This window comes from Microtus ochrogaster, linkage group LG5 (assembly GCF_000317375.1).
Source record: "Microtus ochrogaster isolate Prairie Vole_2 linkage group LG5, MicOch1.0, whole genome shotgun sequence".
Lineage (NCBI taxonomy): Eukaryota > Metazoa > Chordata > Mammalia > Rodentia > Cricetidae > Microtus > Microtus ochrogaster.
Genome location: NC_022031.1, coordinates 31432436 through 31455159, shown reverse-complemented (window position 1 = coordinate 31455159; position 22724 = coordinate 31432436). Strand labels below are relative to the sequence as shown.

Here is a 22724-nt window from a genome sequence, read left to right as displayed (position 1 = left end):
TTAGGTTAGGGGCTTTTCTAGTGCTTACTCTTTGCTGGAGCATTAATTTTAAGCAAAAATGTTAAGGGATTTTAATCCAGTACAGCACACCTCATGAAAGTTCCTATTCAACTAAAACTTCGACACTAAAGTTTTCAAGGGCTTCTCTCAGAAGGATGTTCATTCTGGGAAATACAACAGCAATAGCCACTATTGGGAACAGGGAGGTTTTTTCCTTTTCTTTGAGTAATCAAAATTTAGAAGCAACGTTTTTCATTTTATTTATCTATTTGATTTTTTGGGGCTGAGGGAAGACAATGAAATGAACTCACTTTGTCAGAGCACAGAGGCTACTTTAAAAAATAAAAAATGAATAAAAGGCCCTGAATGTGAAAGTGTATCTTTTAAGGTGAAAAGCCTGCACTGGCGCGCGCTCTCTCTCTCCCTCTCTCCTCTGCTTCTTGTGATCATCATCACCATCAGCAATGGACACTAGACAAACTCTATTAACCTTCAATCTTCCATTGTCCCTTTTATCGACCTTTTCCATTATGTCTACTATTAGAACACCTTATAAACTCAGATGAATTTGTAGATTTGTGGTGCTCCTCATGAAAACAATAAACTTTTCTAAATCTCTAAGGCATTCAGATTATATCCAAAGAACATTCTGAAGGACAGCAGGGCAGTTTCTATGTTTTAAAATGGTCTCGTTTCTCTCCATTGTTTGTAAAGTTATTTTAGGAACTGGGAAATTACATTTTCCCTTGCTAATTTTGTTTCTTACCATCTGGCAAATAATGGTTTTAATAGTTTTGAATAGATCAGAAATTATCGTGGTTTTCACTGTTGTTGTTATTCATTAAGTTCAACTAGTGTGTACCCACCTCCCTGCCCTCTTGTGCCCTCGCAGGCACACAGGGCAGCTCCCCAGCTCAAGGAGGACAACTTCCAATTGACTAGAGGTTAGAAGGTTCTGCCTGACTGTTTACCTCATCAAGCAGGACAGCACCAACCATACATGTGGGTTCTGACGCCATAATACTCTGTAATTTAATGTAAATTAAATTTCATACTACTGTTCATACTTACCCATGGCTGTGTTGTAGGCATTTGGGAAACTTTTGTCTATTCTCTGTCTCATAAAGACCCAGCTGTTATTCTCAAATTTGCATTCTATAATTTTGTTGTCGTACTGTTTTAGTTCTTTTGTCACCTGTTTTAAGAAAGAATTGATGAAAATATTTAAATCATTTGAAAGGCTTTTTGCTTCCACTATGTGACAGACACATTAGGAAATGCCAAAAACATCTCAGTAGCTCTTCAAGAAGAGCTCTTTGTCATCTGAAGTGTCTAATCAAGCCTGAAGATACGGTGCACACTCCCAGTACACATGCTCATATATCTGACACTTCAGAGTTGTGAAAATGGCTGTCAATATATAGCAATTAAAAGAAGCTAAGCAAAAAAGCTGCCACTTCTGGGCCAAATGCAAATATGTTACCATGGGGACAATGCCTGCAATCCTGTCTGTGTTTCTCTGGCTTTCAGAAACTGAGTATACCGCTTAAGGTTCATCAACTTTCAGAATGATCTTATCATTTAAATTCCTATGCCAAAGCCCAAGAAAATCTCTTTATTATAGGTAAAAGGACTACACACACATAAAAAATAAACACTAGCATCAATTTCAGGCAATGTGCTTCCTAAATTTTAATTTTCAGGCAGTGATAATTAACCTAAACCTACTCGTTAGGCTATGTTCCCTTTTCATCTTCCCAGAGAGTATGGATTTGACTTTAGCTGGTGTGTTTCTTGGCTTCTTTACTTCATATGATTGAATATGGATTACAACATACTCTATCAAAGCCACCAAGTCTCCATGGTAACTATGGTAAGTTTTAAAAGATATTCCATCAGGCTGGGAGAATGGTTTTCATAAAAGGAACCTAAGCTTATCTTTGCACTTTTCCAATCAAATGCCAGTCATGGTAATATTTGAATTCCGTCTTCATCCTTCAGAACTAACAACTCTCCCTCACAATATGGTAGATTGTAATCACTAAACTTCATTAACATTATTTGAAATGCTCTCATTTTCTGCCCACATATTCACTACCACCTAGGAAGATGAAGGGATGCAAATTTTTAAAAGCTGCTTTCAGTTCACAGATTAGGGAGGGTGTGTCGTGATAAAAACTTTCAAACTGCTTTCCTTCCTGCTAGACGAGTTGCTTTTGCTGGATCATTTGCATTCTCAACAGGCTCAGGATGTCCAGCCGGCTGGCTTGGTGTGCCCTCGGATAATCCACACTCTAGTCTCCCTTCCCTGAGTTAGCAGGAGTCCATCTCCTTCTACTTTTGACTCATTACTCATATGCAGGCACTGGGCAACTCATTCAATCTAGGCAACCACTTCCGGGTTATGCCATGTAAGGTTTAACAGAACTGAATTTCTAAGTCTTTCAAAGTCTACATTTTCTAATCTCTAAAAGCAAAGGATTTTCTAATATACTAGGTCATGGGAAGAAAGTGCCTGATACAAAAAAGAAAATCAGTAAAAGTATAACTAAATAGAAAGTTTTAAGAAAGCCAACATCCTGTCTAAGCATTTTAAGGGCATAGTTTAGCAGTACTAGACACATTCACTGCTGTATAGTCAACTTTTCCAGCTTGTGCACCTCCTACATACCTAGACCTTCCTGTTTTCTGCTTGTGATTTTCTACCCTTTCTACTTTATACATTTCAAATGAGTAGGGCTGCATAGTAATCATGTTTCTAAAGCAGTTTATTTTGCTTTAGCACAGCATCCTTGGGGTTCATTCACACTGTAGCATGGGATAGAGTTCCTTTTTAGGTTACATAATATACCATTATAGACATGCATTAAATTTCTTCAGCCATTCATCTGCTCACGGACATTTTTCTACCTCTTTGCTATGGCAGCTAGCACTGTGAGAAAATAAGGGTATGGTTATCACTTGGAGAACCTGCTTTAAATTCTTTTGGGTATGTACCCAGAAGTGAGACTGCTGGATCATATAGTAATTCAAGTTTTTAATTTTCCAAGTAACTTTTATGCTATTATCCAAAATGGCTAAACCATATCACATTACTGACAGTGCATCCTTTGATGCTGGCCATCCTGACAGGCGCCAGATGTTATGAAACTATGGTTCTTGGTTGCATGTGCTTACTGGATGTATACGTTTTCCGGAAAACTATCTATTTAACTCCTTTGCCATTTGGGGAGAGGGGTAGGTGTATGAAAGAGGGTCCCACTTTGTAGCCATCCTGGCCTCAAACTTGTGATCTGTCTTAGCCAAGTGCTGGAATCAGAAGCCTTTGTTCAGATACGTTTACGTATTTTTTTTAAAAAATTCATTAGCATATGTTAACTATAAAAATTAACATAATTCAGTTGGAAGTTTGCATCTGTGCACATGACATGTTTGACCGTAATTACTTCTCCCATTTCCCTTCCCTTGTTCCCCCCGTGAACTACAGGGTAAGAGATCTTAACCAATTTCCTTTTATTTTGATGCCCCGCCCACTGGATTCCACAAAAAAGAAAACTTGTCATGCTTTTTCTACTTACTTGAATATGAATTCATATATATTCAGTTTGAGCAATTTATTATTTTAACAGGGGATATATATTACAGAACAATTTGAAGAAGACAAATTTAATAGATATTAATACTTGAACGACAAAATATTTTAGTTATTTTGTACTCTTTTTTATTTATTTTTGAGTTTGGGTTACCTATATTTCTAATCAAGGATTTGGTGTTGTTGAATTTTCATTAACTCTCATCAGATAATATAGTTCTTTTCTTCCATCCTATAGGCCACCTTTCTGCTCTGATGACAAGAAGCAGAGTTTTTAAGTTTGATGTCCTTATTCATTTTCCATTTTGCTGATTGTGATTCTAGTGTCATCCAATAAGTTACTGCCAGATTTTTTTCCCAAAGTGTTCCTATTTTTGTTTGTTTTGTTTTTTAATCCTTTGATACTCAATTGTTTAAGGTCTTATGCTTCAGTTTTTAATCGAGTTTGGAGTTAATTTTTTACACGGTAGAGGGGCAAGGTCTATCCTCTTTCTTTTGCAGGTTCAGTTTTCTTAGAAGTTTTTATTGAGGAAATCAGCTTTTCCTGCTGTGTAATCGTGTTACCTTGTGCAATATCATTTGTCTGTAGGTTGAGGACTTATTTCTGGACTTCCTATTCCACTGACCACTCTAGTTGCTTTTGCTATTGTTTGAGAGAGAGGTTTCCTATATAGCTCAGCACGTCCTCAAATTCATGAATTTCTTGTCTCAATCTCCCAAGTACTATGAGATCACAGGTGTGTGCTAGCACATCTGTCTTTTGGAGGTGGGGCTCTTTTGTTAGATCCTGTGAGCTACCTGTCTTTGTCAGTGATGAAGTGTGACATTTAAACCACTGTAGCTTTGCAGTAGGTGGAAGCAAGGACTCCAACCTTGCTATGTAGAATCCCCGAGAGTTCATATGAATTCTAGCACAGCTTTTCCCCTTCTGCAAGAGATAGTTAGGGTTTTGATAAGGTTGCACAGCATCTGAAGGTTGCTGTAAGTTCTATGGATACCCTGATAACATTATCTTCTGATCATATAACGACTCAATAGCTTTCTCCACTTAGTTGTATTATCATCTTTTACTTCTTTTAACAAGAAACATTGCTTATTTTCTTTCAGCAACTTTATAAGTAAACTCACGAATAGAATCGTGCTGACATGAAAATGTACTCTGAAAGCAGCTGTCAACAAAATTATATCTTTGGCATTTTAGAAGAATGTTATCTAGCTTGCTAGTCAATGAGTGCAATTGGTTCTTTCACTGGCTAGCAACTGGGGGTTAAGTATCATAGAGTATCACTCTTGCGTTCTCAGTTTCAGACTTGTTTTAAATTAAGTGTAGTTTGATCCGACCACATCAATTGAGTAGCATTACTAATTATCTACTGCAGCTGCTTGGCCAAGTATTAGAAATCCAGGAAAATCTTTCTAGAAAATGCATGTACCTGTTACTACTAACTTTAATTTATGTCCATATTCAACAAGAAATGGTTCTATATATATTATATTCCCACTAGAGACAGGCTTCAAGGTAACATTTGATTGGGTGGTAAATATATTTAACTGATAAAAATAGTATCTCTCATACATGCACAAACTAAAGTTTCCACTAATGGTCTCATTGAAAACAATGAATGAGGTACAGGAGTGACTCAGTTTTAGTATCCATATTCATCTCCAGCCAATTACATTATCACTGACTAAAAGAGGACCCCTGTCGGTCTTCTACAGCAACTCTGTTATCCTAGTTCTAGTTAATGAGTGCTTAATAGTAAAAAGAATAAAATATTTATAAATTAGAATCACACTATACCCATTATTATATTATAAACTGATTTAATAATCTGAATGAGAACACACAATAAAACCTCAAAAGCCATGCTAAGTGTTGGCAGCTTGCACAAAGAGGGTGGGAACACTTCTATTTCTGGTGGTAGGACAGGGGCCTGCAGGTCAGCCGGCTGTATCAAGTGGCTTCTGTTTGCTCTGATGTCATTAAAACAAAACAAAATTACCCATATACCAAGAAGGCCATCAGGAGTTTCTACTTTAACATTTAACATGGAATGATTTTAGATTGACAGAAAAGTTGCAAATGTGGTAGGGGGAATTTTCTATTTTCTTCTGCTACTTTCTGCTAACATTTATATTCCATTTATCAGTGTATAGCTACCAACTCTAAAAAAAATTAACATTGGTACAACATAAAGACTATCAGGACTTCTGTGTCATTATCTATAACAGGATTCAATCCAGAAAACCACCTGGATTTAATTGCCACATACTAGTTTCTCCCAATCGGTAGCAATTACTCAGACAGTCCTCAGTTTTTTCATTACTTACTGATGCTCTGTGACCCAGGCTGGCCTCTTATCATGGTAACTTCCCACCTGAGTCCCCTCAAGCTATGGGATTATAGGCCAGCGCCATCACACCCAGTTCCTTGGATACTTAAAGAAGGCCAATTAGAAATTTCAAGAATGATGTTCAAAGTAGGACTTTTTCCCCCGTTTGCTCCTGGTAAAGAACTTCTGGGTGTGGCAAGGAGCGCCCTTCTGGTCCTACCCACACTACACTAGCTAACGGTGTTACTGGTGACAGCAACTCTACTTAGTCAGGGTGGTTATTCGCCAGGTTCCTTTCTCTTCTCTATTGACTGGTATGAGTCATGTGCTTAGTCTCACTTATGAACGTCTGCTTCCTGGAAAGGGGTTATTAAAGATATGTGGGGTTCGCTTATTTCACTTATTGTTAAAATCCATGTGTATGGATGCTTTGCCAGCATGTTTGTTTCTGTGTACCACTTGAGTGCTTGGTGCCAGCAGAGATTAGAAAAGGAGTCACATCTCATGGAACTGGAGCTACAGGTGGTTATGAATGATCCTGTGGATACGAGGAATCAAACCCAGGTCTTCTGGGAGAGCAGCCAGTACTCTTACTGAGCCATCTCTCCAGTCCAATGTGGAATTTATTCACAACATAATTAATAAACTTCTTAGGTATATCTTCTGAGGCTATGCATATATTCCATTTCTTCAAATTTCGGTCATTGTCTTTAGTACTCATCCATCCACAAACCTGCCTACAGTGATTACTAAGTGAAGTGTTATGGGGAACTTTTCAACTCCCTTCTTTCCTTATACACTCACTAACCAGCTTCTGCAAGGAAGACCTATCCATTTTCCTCTAGATGGCTAGTAGTACAGACTATAGTTTTGTTTTTTTACTTTTTATTTCTTTTGCATACCAGTCAGTTTCCCCTCCCCCTGCTGCTTCCTACTCACTCTTCAGAAATGATAAGGCCTCCCTCCTGTGGGAGCCAACAAGGACCAAGCTCCTCCCCACTGCATCAAGGCTGAGCAAGGCATCCCACCACAGGAAATGGGTTCCAAAGAGCCAGCTCATGCACCAGGGACAGATCCCACTGCAGGGGACCCTCAAACAGACCAAGCTATATAACTGTTGCCTACATGCAGAGGGCCTAGTTCCGTCCCATGCAGGCTCCCTAGCTGTTGGTCGAGTCTGTGAGCTCCCACGAGCTTAGGTCAGCTGTCTCTGTGGGTTTCCCTGTCATGATCTTGACCCCGCTCCTCCTCATTATATTCCCTCCTCCCTCTCTTCCACTGGGCTCCTGGAGCTCGACCCAAGCTGTGGATCTCTGTATCTGCTTCCATCAGTTACTAGATGAAGGTTCTATGATGACAATCTGATTACAGAAGGCCAGTTCAGGCATCCTCTCCACAATTGTTAGGAGCCTGAACTGCGGTCATCCTTGTGAATTCCTGGGAATTTTTCTGGCACCAGGTCTCTCCCTAACCCCATAATGGCCAACTCTATCAAGATATCTCTTTCATCGCTCTCCCTCTCCATCCCCTCCTGTTAGGATTCAAGCATTATTCTGGCCTGCCCTCTGTCACCTGGCAGAATGCACTCAGGCAGAACCCTGGCCAGCTCAAGGTCCTATGGCTGCTATGTCACTATGTAGTCTGTGTGCATGCACTACAAGCCCTTTTAAGGGGCATGCCTTTAATCCCAGCACTCGGGAGGCATAGGCAGGTGAATCCCTGTGAGTTCGAGGCCATCGAGGCCAGCCTGATCTACAGCTAGGACTGTTACACAGGGAAACCCAGTCTCGAAAAATCAAACCAAACCAAACCAAACAAAACAACAACAACAAAAAGAGATAGGCAATTGTGCTGTTCCTGTCTCTCCCCTGCCCCTTCTGCCACCCGTTCCCAGAGGTTGGTTTCCCTCCTCCCCTCCCTCCTTTTCCCATTCCCTTTCTCTCAATAAAACCCCTCCACATGAGCAAGGTCTGTATGGCATGTCTGTCTCTCACCCCCCATGGAGCCCCTGGGCTACAATCTGCCAAGGTACCTCTTGCACTGTTTTACAACACGTTCTGCAACTCAACTACCCAATCCCTTATGTTTCCATCTCCAATTCTCTCCCCTCTATCTCAGGAAAGCTCATTTATTTCCCCTTCCCAGGGTGATCCATGCCATCTTATACCTGTTAGAATGGCTAAGATCAAAAACACTGATGACAGCTTATGCTGGAAAGAATATGGAGTAAGGGAAACACTCCTCCACTGCTGGTGGAAGTGCAAACTTGTACAGTCACTTTGGAAATCAGTATGGTGGTTTCTCAGAGAATTGGGAATCAATTTATCCCAAGACCCAGCTACATTACTCTTGGGCATATACCCAAAGGATGCTCAATCATACCACAAGGACACTTGCCCATCTATGTTCATAGCAGCATTATTTGTAATAGAACCTGGAAACAATTTAGATAACCCTCAGCCAAAGAAGAGGTAAAGAAACCGTGGTACATTTACACAATGGAGTATTACTCAGCAGTAAAAAAACAATGACATCTTGAAATTCCAGGCAAATGGATGGAACTAGAAAAAATCATTCTGAGTCAGACCCAGAAAAACATGAGTATTATGTACCCACTCATAAGCAGATATTAGATGTAAAGAGAATGATAACCAGATTATAACCCACAGCCCCATAGAAGCTAGGCAACATGAGGACCCTAAAAGGGACACACATAGATCACCCTGCAAATATCTTTTTTTAAAAGTGATGTTGTTTAAGAAGCACCATCTTCATTATTTTGCTGCTCAAGAACTCCAAGTTTGATCACAAGGATTCTCAGACTGGATCTTGCTCTCTGTGGGACCCTCTAAGGGATTTTTCAAAAAACAAAATTACTTCTCAACAGTCTAGCTATGCTAAGGAAGGACCACTCCCATTTGCTTTGGCCACAGAGAGAGCAGAGGGCAAGGACATGGGGAAGAGCACTACCACTGAGAACACTGATTTATAATAGGGAGGTTTCCACCACCTTTAGTGAACTTAAACTAAAACGGTCACCTTTTCTTTTTTAAAGATAAAACTCTGCTTCTTGATAATTCAATAATAATAATAATTCAATAATTTATACCTCTACAGCATGACGTAAAGTGGATTTTAAAAAACAGGTAAAGAAAATTAATTAAAAATTTTTGGTTTTATGATCTTCATTCATTTTTTAGTATTTATAGTCAGAGAAAATAAAAACAACTCAGAAATGAAATAAGTTTTCCACATGATACCAACAGATCTGAATAAAGCTGACTTCCTTTGAGAATCATTAGAGTAGAGCCATGACAGGGCTGCCTTTACAAAACACTCGGAAGCATGCCAGAACCTTTAAAATAACCTCCACTAATATCTATTGTCACTTGGGCGTCTATAATAAACTGCTTCTCAGTACCATCCCTGTATTTGCTGGGCAGCAACACAGCAACAGGAGATGTATACTCAGGAATGATAAGGTCTCTAAACCATTCATCCAGGTCTTAAGCCGCGAAGACTAAACAATTAAAGAGCGGAAAGTTACAAATCCCACTTTGTTTATCTTAAAGTCATTATAGACATATTACAACTTGAGGATATTAAATTCACATTAAACTACAGTTTAATACCTCCCAATAAATTCAAATCATGTTTATTATTCAAAATAAAATCAACTGGCATATAAAATAACTGGACAGGTCAAATGCAACGTGATAGCAGTGGTTTCTTTTTTCTTCTATCTACTAATTTTCAACATTCCAGCACTATGTATGTTTAACTTTACAATCTTAAATATACCGTTTTAGTAAAGATAAAAATGATCAGGCTAGCTTTTGAAATAAAGGTATAAAAAACAATAGGTAACAGTTAGCTAGAAGACAATTCCTCATAGCTTCCAAATAGCAATGAAGACTAAGAGCTAAACCAACTTGCAAGAGAGCACATGGAAGCTGCAGCCACTTAACGGAAGCTGCAGTAATGTAGAAGAGCTGTGATTGTCTTAATGTTTTAGGGAAACACTGTGACACGTGCTCGACATAATGCAACCATGCAAATTATTCATCAGAAGGAATACAAATTGTTTCTATCAAGCAAGGGTTCTCAGTGTATTAGTAGATCTTTGCAAAACTGAACAGTTGACAGTTATTTTGTTTAAAAAAAAAACGAAACACGTACTGTATGAAAAATAAATCGATGTAGAATAGAATATATAAGGATGTTGATATTTGATTCCAAGGCTTGAGATGTTATTTCAATGCATGCTATGTTGTTTTGTGTAGAACAAAATGTTTAGCTAACTCAAACTATCTGCTGAATAAATGGGGCTGCCAAGCATTTCTTTAAGACTTAGTTCAGTGTCTGTGGGAATGTAAAAAGAGAAAGTGGAATAACTTCTGTCTTCAACTATTTTCCTTCATCCTTTTCCATATCCCGAATCTCTAAATCTACTTATTAACTTATATAGAGTGTATGGGAGGGCAACTAATCAAGTAATTGCAAACACTGCTTGAGGTGCTGAAACCATGGCACAATGAGATCCCAACCCCTCATCTAGATCACACATAAGTCACTCATTTCCTTCTTGTCCTAGTACTTGCTCTAGAACAGACCCTTGGGGAACAGTGCTTACTAAATGCAAGAGGTCATGAGCCTCAGCTCCTCAACCAGCTAATCCTGTTGACAGATAGCTAAAGTAAACCAGGGCTAGGGTGTAGCACCACAGCTGAGAACTCTTAGCTAATGTTCCAGCACCATGACTGCCTGTTGTCAGCTCACTGCACAATGGTCATAGACTCTGTAGTGATGTGAATAAGATTGGCCTCTATTGGCTCATATCCTTGGATGGTTAGGGAGTGGCATTAGGAGGTGTGGCCCTGTTGGAGAAGTATGTCTCCTGGAGTGTGCTTTGGGGTTTCAAAAGCTCAAGCTAGGTCCAGTGTGCCTCTCTCTTCCTGTGGCCTGTGGATCTAGATATAGAACTTTCAGCTACTCTCCAGGACCATGTTTGTCTACACACCTCCATGCTTCTTGTCATGACAATAATGGACTACACTTTGTGAACCTGTAAACCTGCCCCAATTAAATGTGTTCCTTTATAAGAATTGCTGTGGTTGCGGTGTCTCTTCAGAGCAATAAAAACCCTAATGAAGTCAAACTCTATCCCTATAAAAAAAATGAGCCCCAAATTAAATATATTGTTTTATAAGATGACTTGCTCACAATGTTTTATCATGGAAATAGAAAAATAACTGAGTAAAATACATGGGAATAGACTGGAAAAAAGAAAAACATGCTTCAAATTAGTGGTGATCAATGGGTCCAAAGATCTATGGTAAAAGCTTACATAATCTTAGCGTACTAAAGGACCAAAATAAAGACAACTCAGAGTATGATGTGTGTGAAAGAGAAGTCACCTATAAGCCCTTCAGAGTCTCAACATAGTTTTGACACACTCCCAAACTCTTACAGTCTACAAATTCCATTCCATAAGCTTTCATATTCTAGTTTCCTACCTGATATAATTTCCTTTTGAAGGATAAAACTAGGGTCTCAAGCTTGCTAATTACTCTATCACAGAAATACAGGCCCTACCCCTATTACATACCTTTATTTGAACATTCCAAAGACTTCTCAAATCTAACATGTTCAACTTGTCATCTTCTTCCAAATCTATTTCTTCTTGTCATCGTCTAAAACATGGCAGCATTACTCACCCAATTCATGGCAGAAACTCAGGTGCCCTGACTCTTCCTCTTCATTTTTCCTTCTATTCAATCCATTAGAGGGCTTATGGATTCTACCTAAAATCTGTTTTGTCTACTACCCTGGTTTAAAATTCATAGTCCAAGACATTGCTGTCTCACAAACTGTTTCCTATCCCATCAATTCTTATATAAAGCTAGACTGACTTTAGAAAAATAAAAACCTTATTATAATTCTCACTTAAGAGAAAGTATCTACCAGGCTGGAAAGAGAAAAATACATTTGTCATGATTTACAGAAAGCAACACTTACATAGAAGGAATATAAAGAGGTTTTTTTTAAACAATTATAAGTTTAACAAGGTTACAGAACACAAGGATATTATATATATATACATGTATGATATACATTAGAAACCACACATACACATACACACTAGAAACCACAATCACAAAATATTTAGGTATAAATCTTAAAAATTCAGCAGGGCATGGTAATAGACACCTATAATCCCAGTTATTCTGGACGATGAAGCAAGAAGATTTCTGCAAGATTAAGTCGAGCCTGAGCTAGTTAAAATCCTATCCAAAAACAAACAAACAAACCCAAAAACAAACCACCACCACCACCCGCAAAAGAACTAAGATTTGAAAATTGTAGCACTTACACACTGCCAATTACAAAATGCCAGTGAAAGAAATAAAGGGAAGTAAATAAACGCAGGAATATATTCATAGATTGAAAGATCCAATACTATTACATCACTTCTCCCAAAATAATCTACAAATTCAACACAACTACAAGGGAAACCTTATCAGAATTTTTCATTTCCTAAATATGGAGCCCAGGATGGTCTTGAATGTAATGATTTTTCTACCTCAGTCTCTGACTGGTGAGATTTCAGGCACGTACCACCTGCATGATTAGAATTTCTATTAATAGACACTGACAACCTAATTTTATATGAAAGTCAAAGGAACTAGGATAGTCAAAATAATTTTTAAAAAGAACAATGATGAAGAAGTCATACTAACCTCAAAGTTTAACACAGAGGCCTAGCGATCAAAACTCTACAGTATGGCTCTATTAGAAACTACTGACAACATGAAGGACTACAAACAAGCAAATTAAATGAGCTCTCACATATCAGAGGTAGAAAATGTCAAATGATATAATCACTTTGGAAAATAGTTTGGCAGTTGTTTTGTTCAACCAACGCTTAGTGCAAGAACCAGTAACTTCAATCTTAAGTACTTTCCAAGAAAAGAGAAAGTAAAAGTCCACATAAAAATTGTGTATTTTAAGTAGATTTTTAAAATCATCATTTTAAATAGGAACCAAGCCTGACATGGCTCTACATGCCTGTAATCTTAGCACTTGATAAGCAGAGGAAGAAGAGCAGGAGTGAGATCATAGTTATTAGCCTGGGTTATAAGACTCTATCTTAAAAGAATATATCAAAGCATATGACAAACACAACTTTAGCATAGCACAACACAGAAAATAACATACAACCCCTTCATCTGGTGAACAGATAAAGTACAGTAAGGTTATACAATGAAATACTATCAAGAAATAAGATCTAGGGCTGGAGAGATGGTACAGAGGTTAAGAGCATTGTCTGCTCTTCCAAGGGTCCTGAGTTCAATTCCTAGCAACCACATGGTAGCTCACAACCATCTGTAATGGGGTTGGGTGCCCTCTTCTGGCCTGCAGGCATACACACAGGCAAAACAATACAAAATAAATAAATAAATAAATAAATAAATAAATAAATAAATAAATAAATAAATAAATAAATAAATAGAAAGATCTATGGGTAAGTTCAGTAACATGGATGAATTTCAAATGAAATGTGTAATATTTAAACAATAACACTCTACAAACTATTAAGTAAACCATTTCACAGGACATGATGAAGAACATAGTTACAGAAATAGGTAAGTGGCAGAGCTGTAGAGATGGCTCAGAGGTTAAGAGCACTGGGTATTGTCTCCGAGGTCCTGAGCTCAATTCCCAGAAACCACATGGTTGCTCACAACCATCTATAATGAAGTTTGGTGCCCACTTCTGGCATGCAGGCAGAACACTGTATATATAGTAAATAAATAAATCTTTTTAAAAGAGATAGATCAGTGGCAAAGGGTAAAGAGAGAAGTGAACAAGGACAAGGGAGTATCTTATGAGAATTTTGGAGGCAGGGGTAACTGCTCTGCCTGAGGATTTCAGTGGTACTGTATCCTATATGCACGTCTAAACTCACAAAATTGTATACCAAGAAGCAAATTTATTATAAACAAATTTTAATGTGAATTTTAAAAAATAAACTTAAACTTTTTAGTGTTTAAAAATACAGGCAAATTTAATTATATCCTCTATCAACTGATTCTCCCTTCAAAGGACCAAATGAAGCAGCCCCTCACACCATTCTGACTTACATAAATTATCATAGTGCACCTTACACTTTTCACTTACACTGTACATCATTATCTGTAAATTAGTTGTTCATCTGCACACCAAGATGACTAATAATTACTGGCAGTCACTTCATTGGTATTGAGTACTGTTCAAAGTGCTTTATACAAATTAACTTTTTTGAATCCTTAGAACTCTAGGAACTAGGTGTTATTAGTAGCCTCATTTTATATACAGAAAAACACACACAAAGGAGTTAAGTAATTCAACAAGTGTTTAACAGATAGTGGAGAAACATACTATGTCTACAAGATTCTTTAATATATTTAATTTAGGGTGTATAAAATCCAGAGAAATTCTAGACCCAAAAACCAAACTTAGAGAATTTATATAATTTATATAAGGATGGAACTAATGTGTTTTATTATCATAATTCAAATTCTTGAACTGAGGGTGTGGCTCAATGGTAAAGTACTTTTCTGGAGTGCCTGAAGGCCTGGGTTTGATCTCTAGCACTGAAAATAAGTAGGTAAATAAAATAAAATCAAGGACTTTGTACATCAAAAATTTGTACTTTTTTTTCCCTTCCAGGAATCTGAGCTCTAGGTAGATAAGATATTGTAAAAAGCCAAGGTATAATACACTTATGGACCGTTTTACTTCTGGCATAATAAACTGTATTAATAAAGATAACATTTCACTTGAGAAGTCCATAGGCATGGGATGAACTGATGCGTGACTGATGAAGGGCAGTGGACATTAACATATTGGCTGAGCTTTTCCTTTTCTTCCCAACTGTATATCATTCCGACCTGTATCATTTTTACTGTTTGCTATTCCTCATGCAGCACTACCAGAAATCATAGCAAATTACAGGATTTCTCAGTCATTAAGGATTTACAATAGGTTAATTTTAAAATGGGCTACATCTCACAGCTGCAAAGCTTTTGTTTGAGTTTTAGACCAAATGAGAAGTCATTATTCGAATAAATGACCTTCCAATGAGAATGACTAGCAAATATGAAAAGATTCCAGTAGAGACAACAACACCTCTGCCAGGTAAGGTTAGTGAGGTAATAGAAATGGCTCAGTAAATAGAGTGTCGAACTCTATGATGCAAAACATTGCCTCCCTGTCTGTTTAGTACCAAGCATTATGAGAATTATAAACAGACCATGAATTTGTTGCATTGCTGAAAATAGTAGAACAAATAAGCAAGGAAAGCTTATCCTTCTAATATGAAGCTACAACACAACATGCATATCTAATAACCATAAACACAATGGCAGGCCTTTTTGATCTTACTTGGTTTTTAAAGATACCTTTGGTGAAATTAATATATGTCATTCACAAAGTACAGGATGTGAAGGCGATCTGGCTCTGAAATCTGTCACCTCATTGCTTGCCAGGACTGATTTGGCTGATCTGGTTGGTTAGGCAGGTGTCTCATCCTCCCTCAATGCCCCAAGTGTATTGGCCTGAAGCTGAGTATGTTGTTGGAGAGGATGACCTTCCCCATTAGAGGACGGTTCTTTGGTCAAAGGTATATGAATAGCTATGCTTCACTGCTAGAACCTCCAAAAATACTCAAGTATATTTGCCATATTAAATTTGATTAACAGTCTATCAATTTATTTTATTTAAAATTTTCTACACACAATATATTTTTATTATGTTCTTTCTCCTACTCCAATTCTTTCCAGACTTGCTGTATTCCCTACCCAACCAATAGGTTCATTCTCTCTCTCAAAACATAAAACCAAATGTCAAAACAAACAAACAAACAGTAAGATTAAAAAAAAAAACATGGAGTCCATTTTGTTTGGGCCAACTACTCCTGGGCCTGGGACCCAAGCAACTTGCTATATAGTAACTGAGTATAAGCAAGCAAGATATTTTTCTCAGCCAGTTTTTGTTGTTGTTGTTGTTGGCAGGTTGCATTTTGTGGTTACATAGAAAGGACCAATTATTTTACTACTTAACTCAAAAGATAATCTTCTAAGATATCTTAGAAGATCACAAATCTAAACTTTTATATATGAAAAAGAATCCGTCAGCTCTATTTTAAATCCTCACCCACTCATCAACAGTTTGTTGTATCAGGAAACTGCAGGCAGAAATGGGTACAAGGAATTAATCATTATCTTTGCTCACCAACCCATCCTACCAAGAAAGGCTCCTCAGCTAATTGGGCTGCTTTGTTCTTGTTCTCTGACCTTACCGAGTCCTTCTCTCAACTATGTGCTTTTCTAAGATTTTCTACCTCAAAGTCATTAACAAAAATATCTTAACCTAACCTGAAGTCATATTTAAAGCTTTGTTTTAACTATGATGCAGACTGAAATCTGTGAAAACATCTCCCAACATTAAGATTAAAAGAATTTGAGCTAGCTGAGCTTTCTGGATCTCAAATGTTTTTCTTAATCATTAACCTAAGTCAGTCTCAAGAGAAAATAGCTGTGTGATATTTTCTAGTTCTTATTCTCTATCCTCTCCAGTACCTGCTTTTTTTAGGAGTGGAGGCAATACTCCATCTTGTTTTTATACATAGTAGTTTTCCCACTAAGCTCTATCATAATCCCTTACAATATTTATTAGAGACACTCAACATCAAGATTCTATTTGAACTAATACTATTGTTGTATAAAAATCATTGCTTCAGTTAAAAGGTAAAGTTTACAAGGAAATCATCTTCATAGTAATACACAGGTAAAAATGCCCAGTAGAACAGGATATTTCCAAGAAACAATCACATTGCATGAAGGGCAGGGGAGAGCTCCCCACACCCATTCACACCATGCCAGATACCAAAGGCAAACATGCAAAGACACAACAGTAGCAAGAGACATTCTGGAGTCTTGCCTGTTTGAGTTTCATCCATAGGAACTTGGCTTCCTGGTGGAGTAGCTTCCCAAACTTTAACTGCTACCTGCTGCTCCTCTGACAGGGCCACTGGCATCCTACTTCCCTTCTGGGAAACAGGATATCACTATGGAGCTCTGGCTATCCTGAAATTCACTACACAGACCAGACTAGCCCCAAGCTCACAAAAATCCACCTGCCTCTGTCTCTAAATTGCTGGGATTAAATATGTGTTTCACTATGCCAGGTCCAAATTAATGGAATAATATTCCATTAAGTAAATGTGCCACATTTTCTTTATCATTTTTCTCTTAGTGTTTTTATTGCTGTGAACAGATGCCATGACCAAGGTAACTCTTATAAAGGGAAACATTTAATTGTGGCTGGCTTACAGTTTCAGAAGTCTAAACCATTATTGTCATGGAGGGAAGCATGGCAGCATGGCAGCATGCAGGCAAACATGGTACTGGAGAAGTAACTCAAGAGTTCTACATCTGGATCCTAAGGCAGCAGGAAGAGACATCCCCATTAGGCCAGGCTTGAGCATCCAAGACCTCAAAGCCACCCCCAGTGACATACTTCCTCCAGCAATGCCATGACTAATAATGGCACTCCCTATGAGTCTATGGGGGCCATTTTCATTCAAATCAATACAGCATTCATTAGTTGATGGATACCTAAGTTGTTTCTATAAATACAGATGAAACATCTCTGTAGTAAAATGTAGAGTCCTTTGGGTACAGAATGGTATAGCCAGATCTCATAGTAGATTAAATTTTAGCTTTTTGATGAACTTTCATGTTGATTTATATACTGGGTATACCAGTTTGCACTTCTACCAATAATGAGCAAGTGTTCTCTTTTCCTAGCATCCTCGTCGGCATGAGCTGCCATTGTTTTATTGATCTTAATGACTGAATAAGATGAAACTCAAACTAGTTTGAATTTGCATGTTCCTGATGGCTAAGGATACTGACCCTATCTCTAAATGTTTCTCAGTCATTTGTGTTTCATATTTTGAGAACTCTCTGCTTAGTTCTGTACCACATTTTTAACTGGTTTGCTTTATGATGGTCAGCTTTTGTAGTTCTTCATATATTTTACATATTGTTCTTCTATTAGATGTGTAATTAGTAAAAATACTTCCTGATTCTGTAGCTTGGCATTTTGCCCAAATGATAGTGTCTTTTATTGTACAGAAGCTTCTCAGCTTCATGAAGAGCCATTTATTGATGTTCTTTGTGCCTGTACTATCAGTGTCCTGTTCAGAATGTCGTTCCTGTGCCAATGAGTTCAAGACTACCCCCCACTTTCTCTTCTATCAGACAGAGATTATCTTGGTCTTATGTTTTAGGTTGATGTGTTTCAAGTTGAGTTTTGTGCAAATGGTAGATACAGATCTATTTTCATTCTTCTGCATGCAGCTATCCCATATGACCAGCACCATTTGTTAAAGATGCTGTATTTTCTCCAGAGTATATTTCTGGCTTCTTTGAGAAAAAAAAAATCAGTTGTCTGTAGTTGTATGGAATTATGTCTGGGTCTTCAATTTGATTCCATTCATCTACTTGTCTGTTTTTATTCCAATATGTTGTTTTTATTATTATAAATCTGTAATACAACTTGAAATCTGTAATGGTGATACTTCCAATAGTTATTTTATTATTCAAGATTGTTTTATCTATTCTGCTTTGTTTTATTTTTTGTATGCATGTTTGTTGTTGCTGTTATATGTGTGCTTCCCTACAAACTGAAGTTGTTTTTTTGTTGTTTTTTGTTGTTGTTGTTGCTGCTGCTGTTGTTTTTCGGTGAAGAACTATACTGGAATTTTGATGGGGATTGAACCAAATCTCTAGATTGCTTTTGGCAGAGTAGCCATTTTTACTAAATCAACCCTACTGATGCATGAATAGGAACGCTTTTCATCTTCTGTTATCTTTTTTAAATTTCTTTCTTCAGTAACTTATACAAGTCTTTCATTTGCTTAGCTAGAATTATGTACCTAAGATATTAGCTTCCCTAATTTCTTTCTCAGTATATTTGTCATTTATATATAAGAAAGCTACTGATTTTTCTGTGTTAGTTTTGTATACTGCTACTTTGCTGAAAATATTTGACTTCCCCTTTTCCTATCTGTAGCCCCTTGATTTAATTTAGTTGTCTTATTGTTCTACTTAAGATTATATTATACTGAATAGGTAAGGAGTGACATCTTTGTCATGTATTCCAGATTTTAGTTCATGCTTTGAACTTCTCTCCATTTAGAATGATGTTGGCTCAGTCTATCAATTTTTGTTTTTTAAGCTCTGGCTGTGCTGACTCACTATGTAAACCAGGCTAGTGAAAATCACAGAGACTCATCTTCCTCTGCTTCCCAAGTGTGGACATTAAAGTCAAACACCGCCATGCCTGACTCACTCTATCAACTTTGATAGCAGATACCTAACTGAACACCTTTTTTGCTTTATAGGCTGATGGTATGCCTCAGTAGTAGAGTGTTTGCCTACCATACCTGAATTCTGGGTTTGATCCCTAGCATAGCAAATGACTAGGTAAGTAAATAAAATAAAATAAACTCAAGGTCTCATCACCTTGAAATAGGATCTCATAATCTTGCTGCTTCCCAAGTGCTGGGATTATAGGCATGGACTACCAGGTCTGGCTTGAAAATTATATAGCTAATCATTAAATATTCATGTTTAACAAAGTTCCCAAAATAACTGAATCAAGGAATTCATTAAGATATTAACATACAGTTTGAATAATCCTTTATTTTTAAGTATTCACTAATAATTTTGCCCCAGAAATATTCACTAAAATTTCTATTTATTAATGCATAATGCTCACATACACACTGTCTCTTTTCTCTCAACTATGTTCTTCCTAGTGGGTAGAGAACTACCCACCAGACAGATATATAATGAGTATGTTCTACTAATGATGAGTGACCCTTCCTTCCTGTCAGCCCAGCACTTAGAACACCACCAACAAAGCTAGGACACTCTTGATCTTTAGATACATTCATTCTCATTTAAAATAACTTAATTTGCTTAATAAGACTGTTCAGAATATTTACAATACTAATCACAATTTAGAATTTCTTGGGTTAGTGGATTTTTTTTTTTTTAGTCATTAGGATTCATCTGAGCAAACAAGGTTCTCAGGATTGCTTTTTCCCTCCTCTTATTGAAAATAGGTCCCTCTAACATAATATATCCTGATTATGGCTCCCGCCCCACTCTTCTCCACCTTCCCTCTCACTCAGAACCAGCCCCTTTCTATTTCTCATTAAGAAAATAAGCAGGCTTCTATGGGGACTATTTCTTACAAGTCTGTACCTGACTCTGAAATCACAAAGACACACAGAGTTCTTTGTCTATAGCAGCTGTACCCTGACTGTAGTATAAAGTAGTCAGACACTTTGAGGCATTTTAAGTCTTTTGATGTGTATGGATCATATTTCCTCTTCAAAAAAGAAATCTAAAGAGTTACAGAAGTGATGCAAATGCAGAGACAGAATGGTTTCCAGATTCAGGTTCTATAGTGTCTATGGACTTCCTGAATGACAAATTTTATAGGCACATGCCTCATCCTTCCAAGAATCTAGAACTGTCATAAAACAATGAAAAGAGGTTTAAAGCTTAAAGTGATCATAAATTAGCTACCAATATCATACTTGTGATATTCCTATTTATATTTCTAAAAAAATTGAAACATACCTCAAAAATCTCATAAAATCAAATGCTTTATAACTAAAACTTCAACCAGGAATCCAAAATCATCAACCAGACATTCTTATTCTACAATATTCAAGTACTAAAATTTAAAATGCTCTCCATTATGTCAATTATTCACTGTCAAGTAGTAAGGTAGTCAAAAAAAAAAAAAAAGAAAGAAAACAAGCAATTTCTTTATTTTTAATGTACTGTAAAAACTTAGCCAAGATATCTAATCTAATTACTGGCTGATTTTTTTTTCCTCCATGGGGAAGAGGGGAGAAATTACTTTTATTAATGTCTATGAAGTAGGAAAATACTTCATGTCCATCATCATTGATGTTCTTCTGGTCTGAGAGTACTAAGGATTGAACTGGGACTTATACATGCCAAATGAGAGTTCCACCATTAAGCTATATTTCCTGTCCCTGTTACTTTTATAATAATGAAAAAAAGAATTGTGTATAAATTTAGAGCTGTAACCTGTATTGTCTCTTGGCATTAAGTGGGAGCATTCAGCATAGTAAAAGGAAACTATTGATAAAATTCTATCACCAAGAAATTAACCAATTATGGTGGCATATGTCAGTAGGATACTCTCAAGAAGTAAAGGCAAGAGATCATAAGATCAGCCTGGGACCAATGAGATGACTTAATGGGTAAGGGTACATGCTAACAAGCCTAACCACGTATTTGATCGTCAGAACCCACTGACTCCCAAAAAGTTGTTCTCTGACATTGTGTGCACCTCCCCCCAAAAATGAAAGAAATTCCAGGAACTAGGGATGTAGTTGAGCGTTAGAGTACAAGCTGTGTATGTGAGGCCCTGAACTCCATCTCCAACTCCAAAACAGCAGCAAACTTTAGGAGACATACTGACATTAATAAGTCATGCTATATTCAACAGAACACAATCTACAACATAAATTATTTTTAAATACAGGCTGAAGATAAAAAGAAAACAGACTCACAAGCCTCAAGTTCTACATGCTGGCTAGTAGAGAACTTGGACAAATGATCCCCAGTATGTGAACTTTCATCATTTAACTGCTTATTATCAAGTTTTCAAGGATCTATTGCAAATAAGGGAGCCATATTAACTTTTATTACTACATTTTAAAAGTGTATTATTTATTCATGTGTATGCATATTTGCCAAATGCCATAGTGTGGGGGTCAGGAACAACTTGGAGTCTGTTTTCTTCTTCTACCATATGGGTACTGAGTCTAGGTAGTCATCTTGGTGGCAAGTGCCTTTATCTTGAACCAACTCTGGTTCCTATTTTTTGCTAGTATGTTATTTTTCTAGGTACATAAAATATGGTCTGAGAACAATTACGGTAGATATAGCCTTTTACTTTCCCATTAAAAATATTTAACATAATCTTAGTACTTACTAAAAATAATGTATAAGATATGAACCATGTAAGTGATACACTTGGCAATAAGGAAGCAGTTTATGCTTGTTGGAAAAGAAAACAGAGGTGGGACTCAGTATCCCTGTGGAGGAATACGGAATACAATGAGCCACGGACACCACATCTGAAATCAGAAATAACTGGATTGAACAGCTACATCCTGGACATTCCACTCAATAGATAGGGAATACACCTTTCAGTGGCACATGGACCCTTTTCTAAATGGATCTCATTCCAGACCACAAAACGATAGGTAGGTAGGTAGGTAGGTAGGTAGGTAGGTAGGTAGGTAGGTAGGTAGGTAGATGAATAAATAAATAAATTCCTGCATTTTACAAAAAAAAACATGAAATCTAAAAGTTTTTGCACAACAGAGTAGATGTCTTTGTCAGCTGTTCATGCAGGGGCTGAGAACTAGAATATCCAGAGAACTAAAAAAATTAAACAAGACCTATTGCAATGATTTCAGGACAAATTACCAAAGTTGGGGAGATAGGATACCTCATTGAGTATATGAAAAGACAATATCAAGCAACTAGCAAGATTGTGGAGAAAGCAAAGCTTTGAGTTGCATAAAAGAAGGAGATAGTGGGCCGGGCGGTGGTGGCGCACGCCTTTAATCCCAGCACTTGGGAGGCAGAGGCAGGCGGATCTCTGTGAGTTCGAGACCAGCCTGGTCTACA

General features: G+C 37.3%; 1 protein-coding gene across 1 annotated transcript in view; it reads right to left on the bottom strand.

Moving 5' to 3' along the window:
- The window catches only part of Rngtt (RNA guanylyltransferase and 5'-phosphatase), a 179473-nt gene that overhangs the window by 2661 nt on the left and 154088 nt on the right, over positions 1-22724 (bottom strand). The window contains exon 15 of the mRNA XM_005362364.3: positions 1072-1195. Within this exon, the coding sequence (XP_005362421.1) occupies positions 1072-1195 (124 nt within the window). The remainder of the gene's footprint in view (positions 1-1071; positions 1196-22724) is intronic.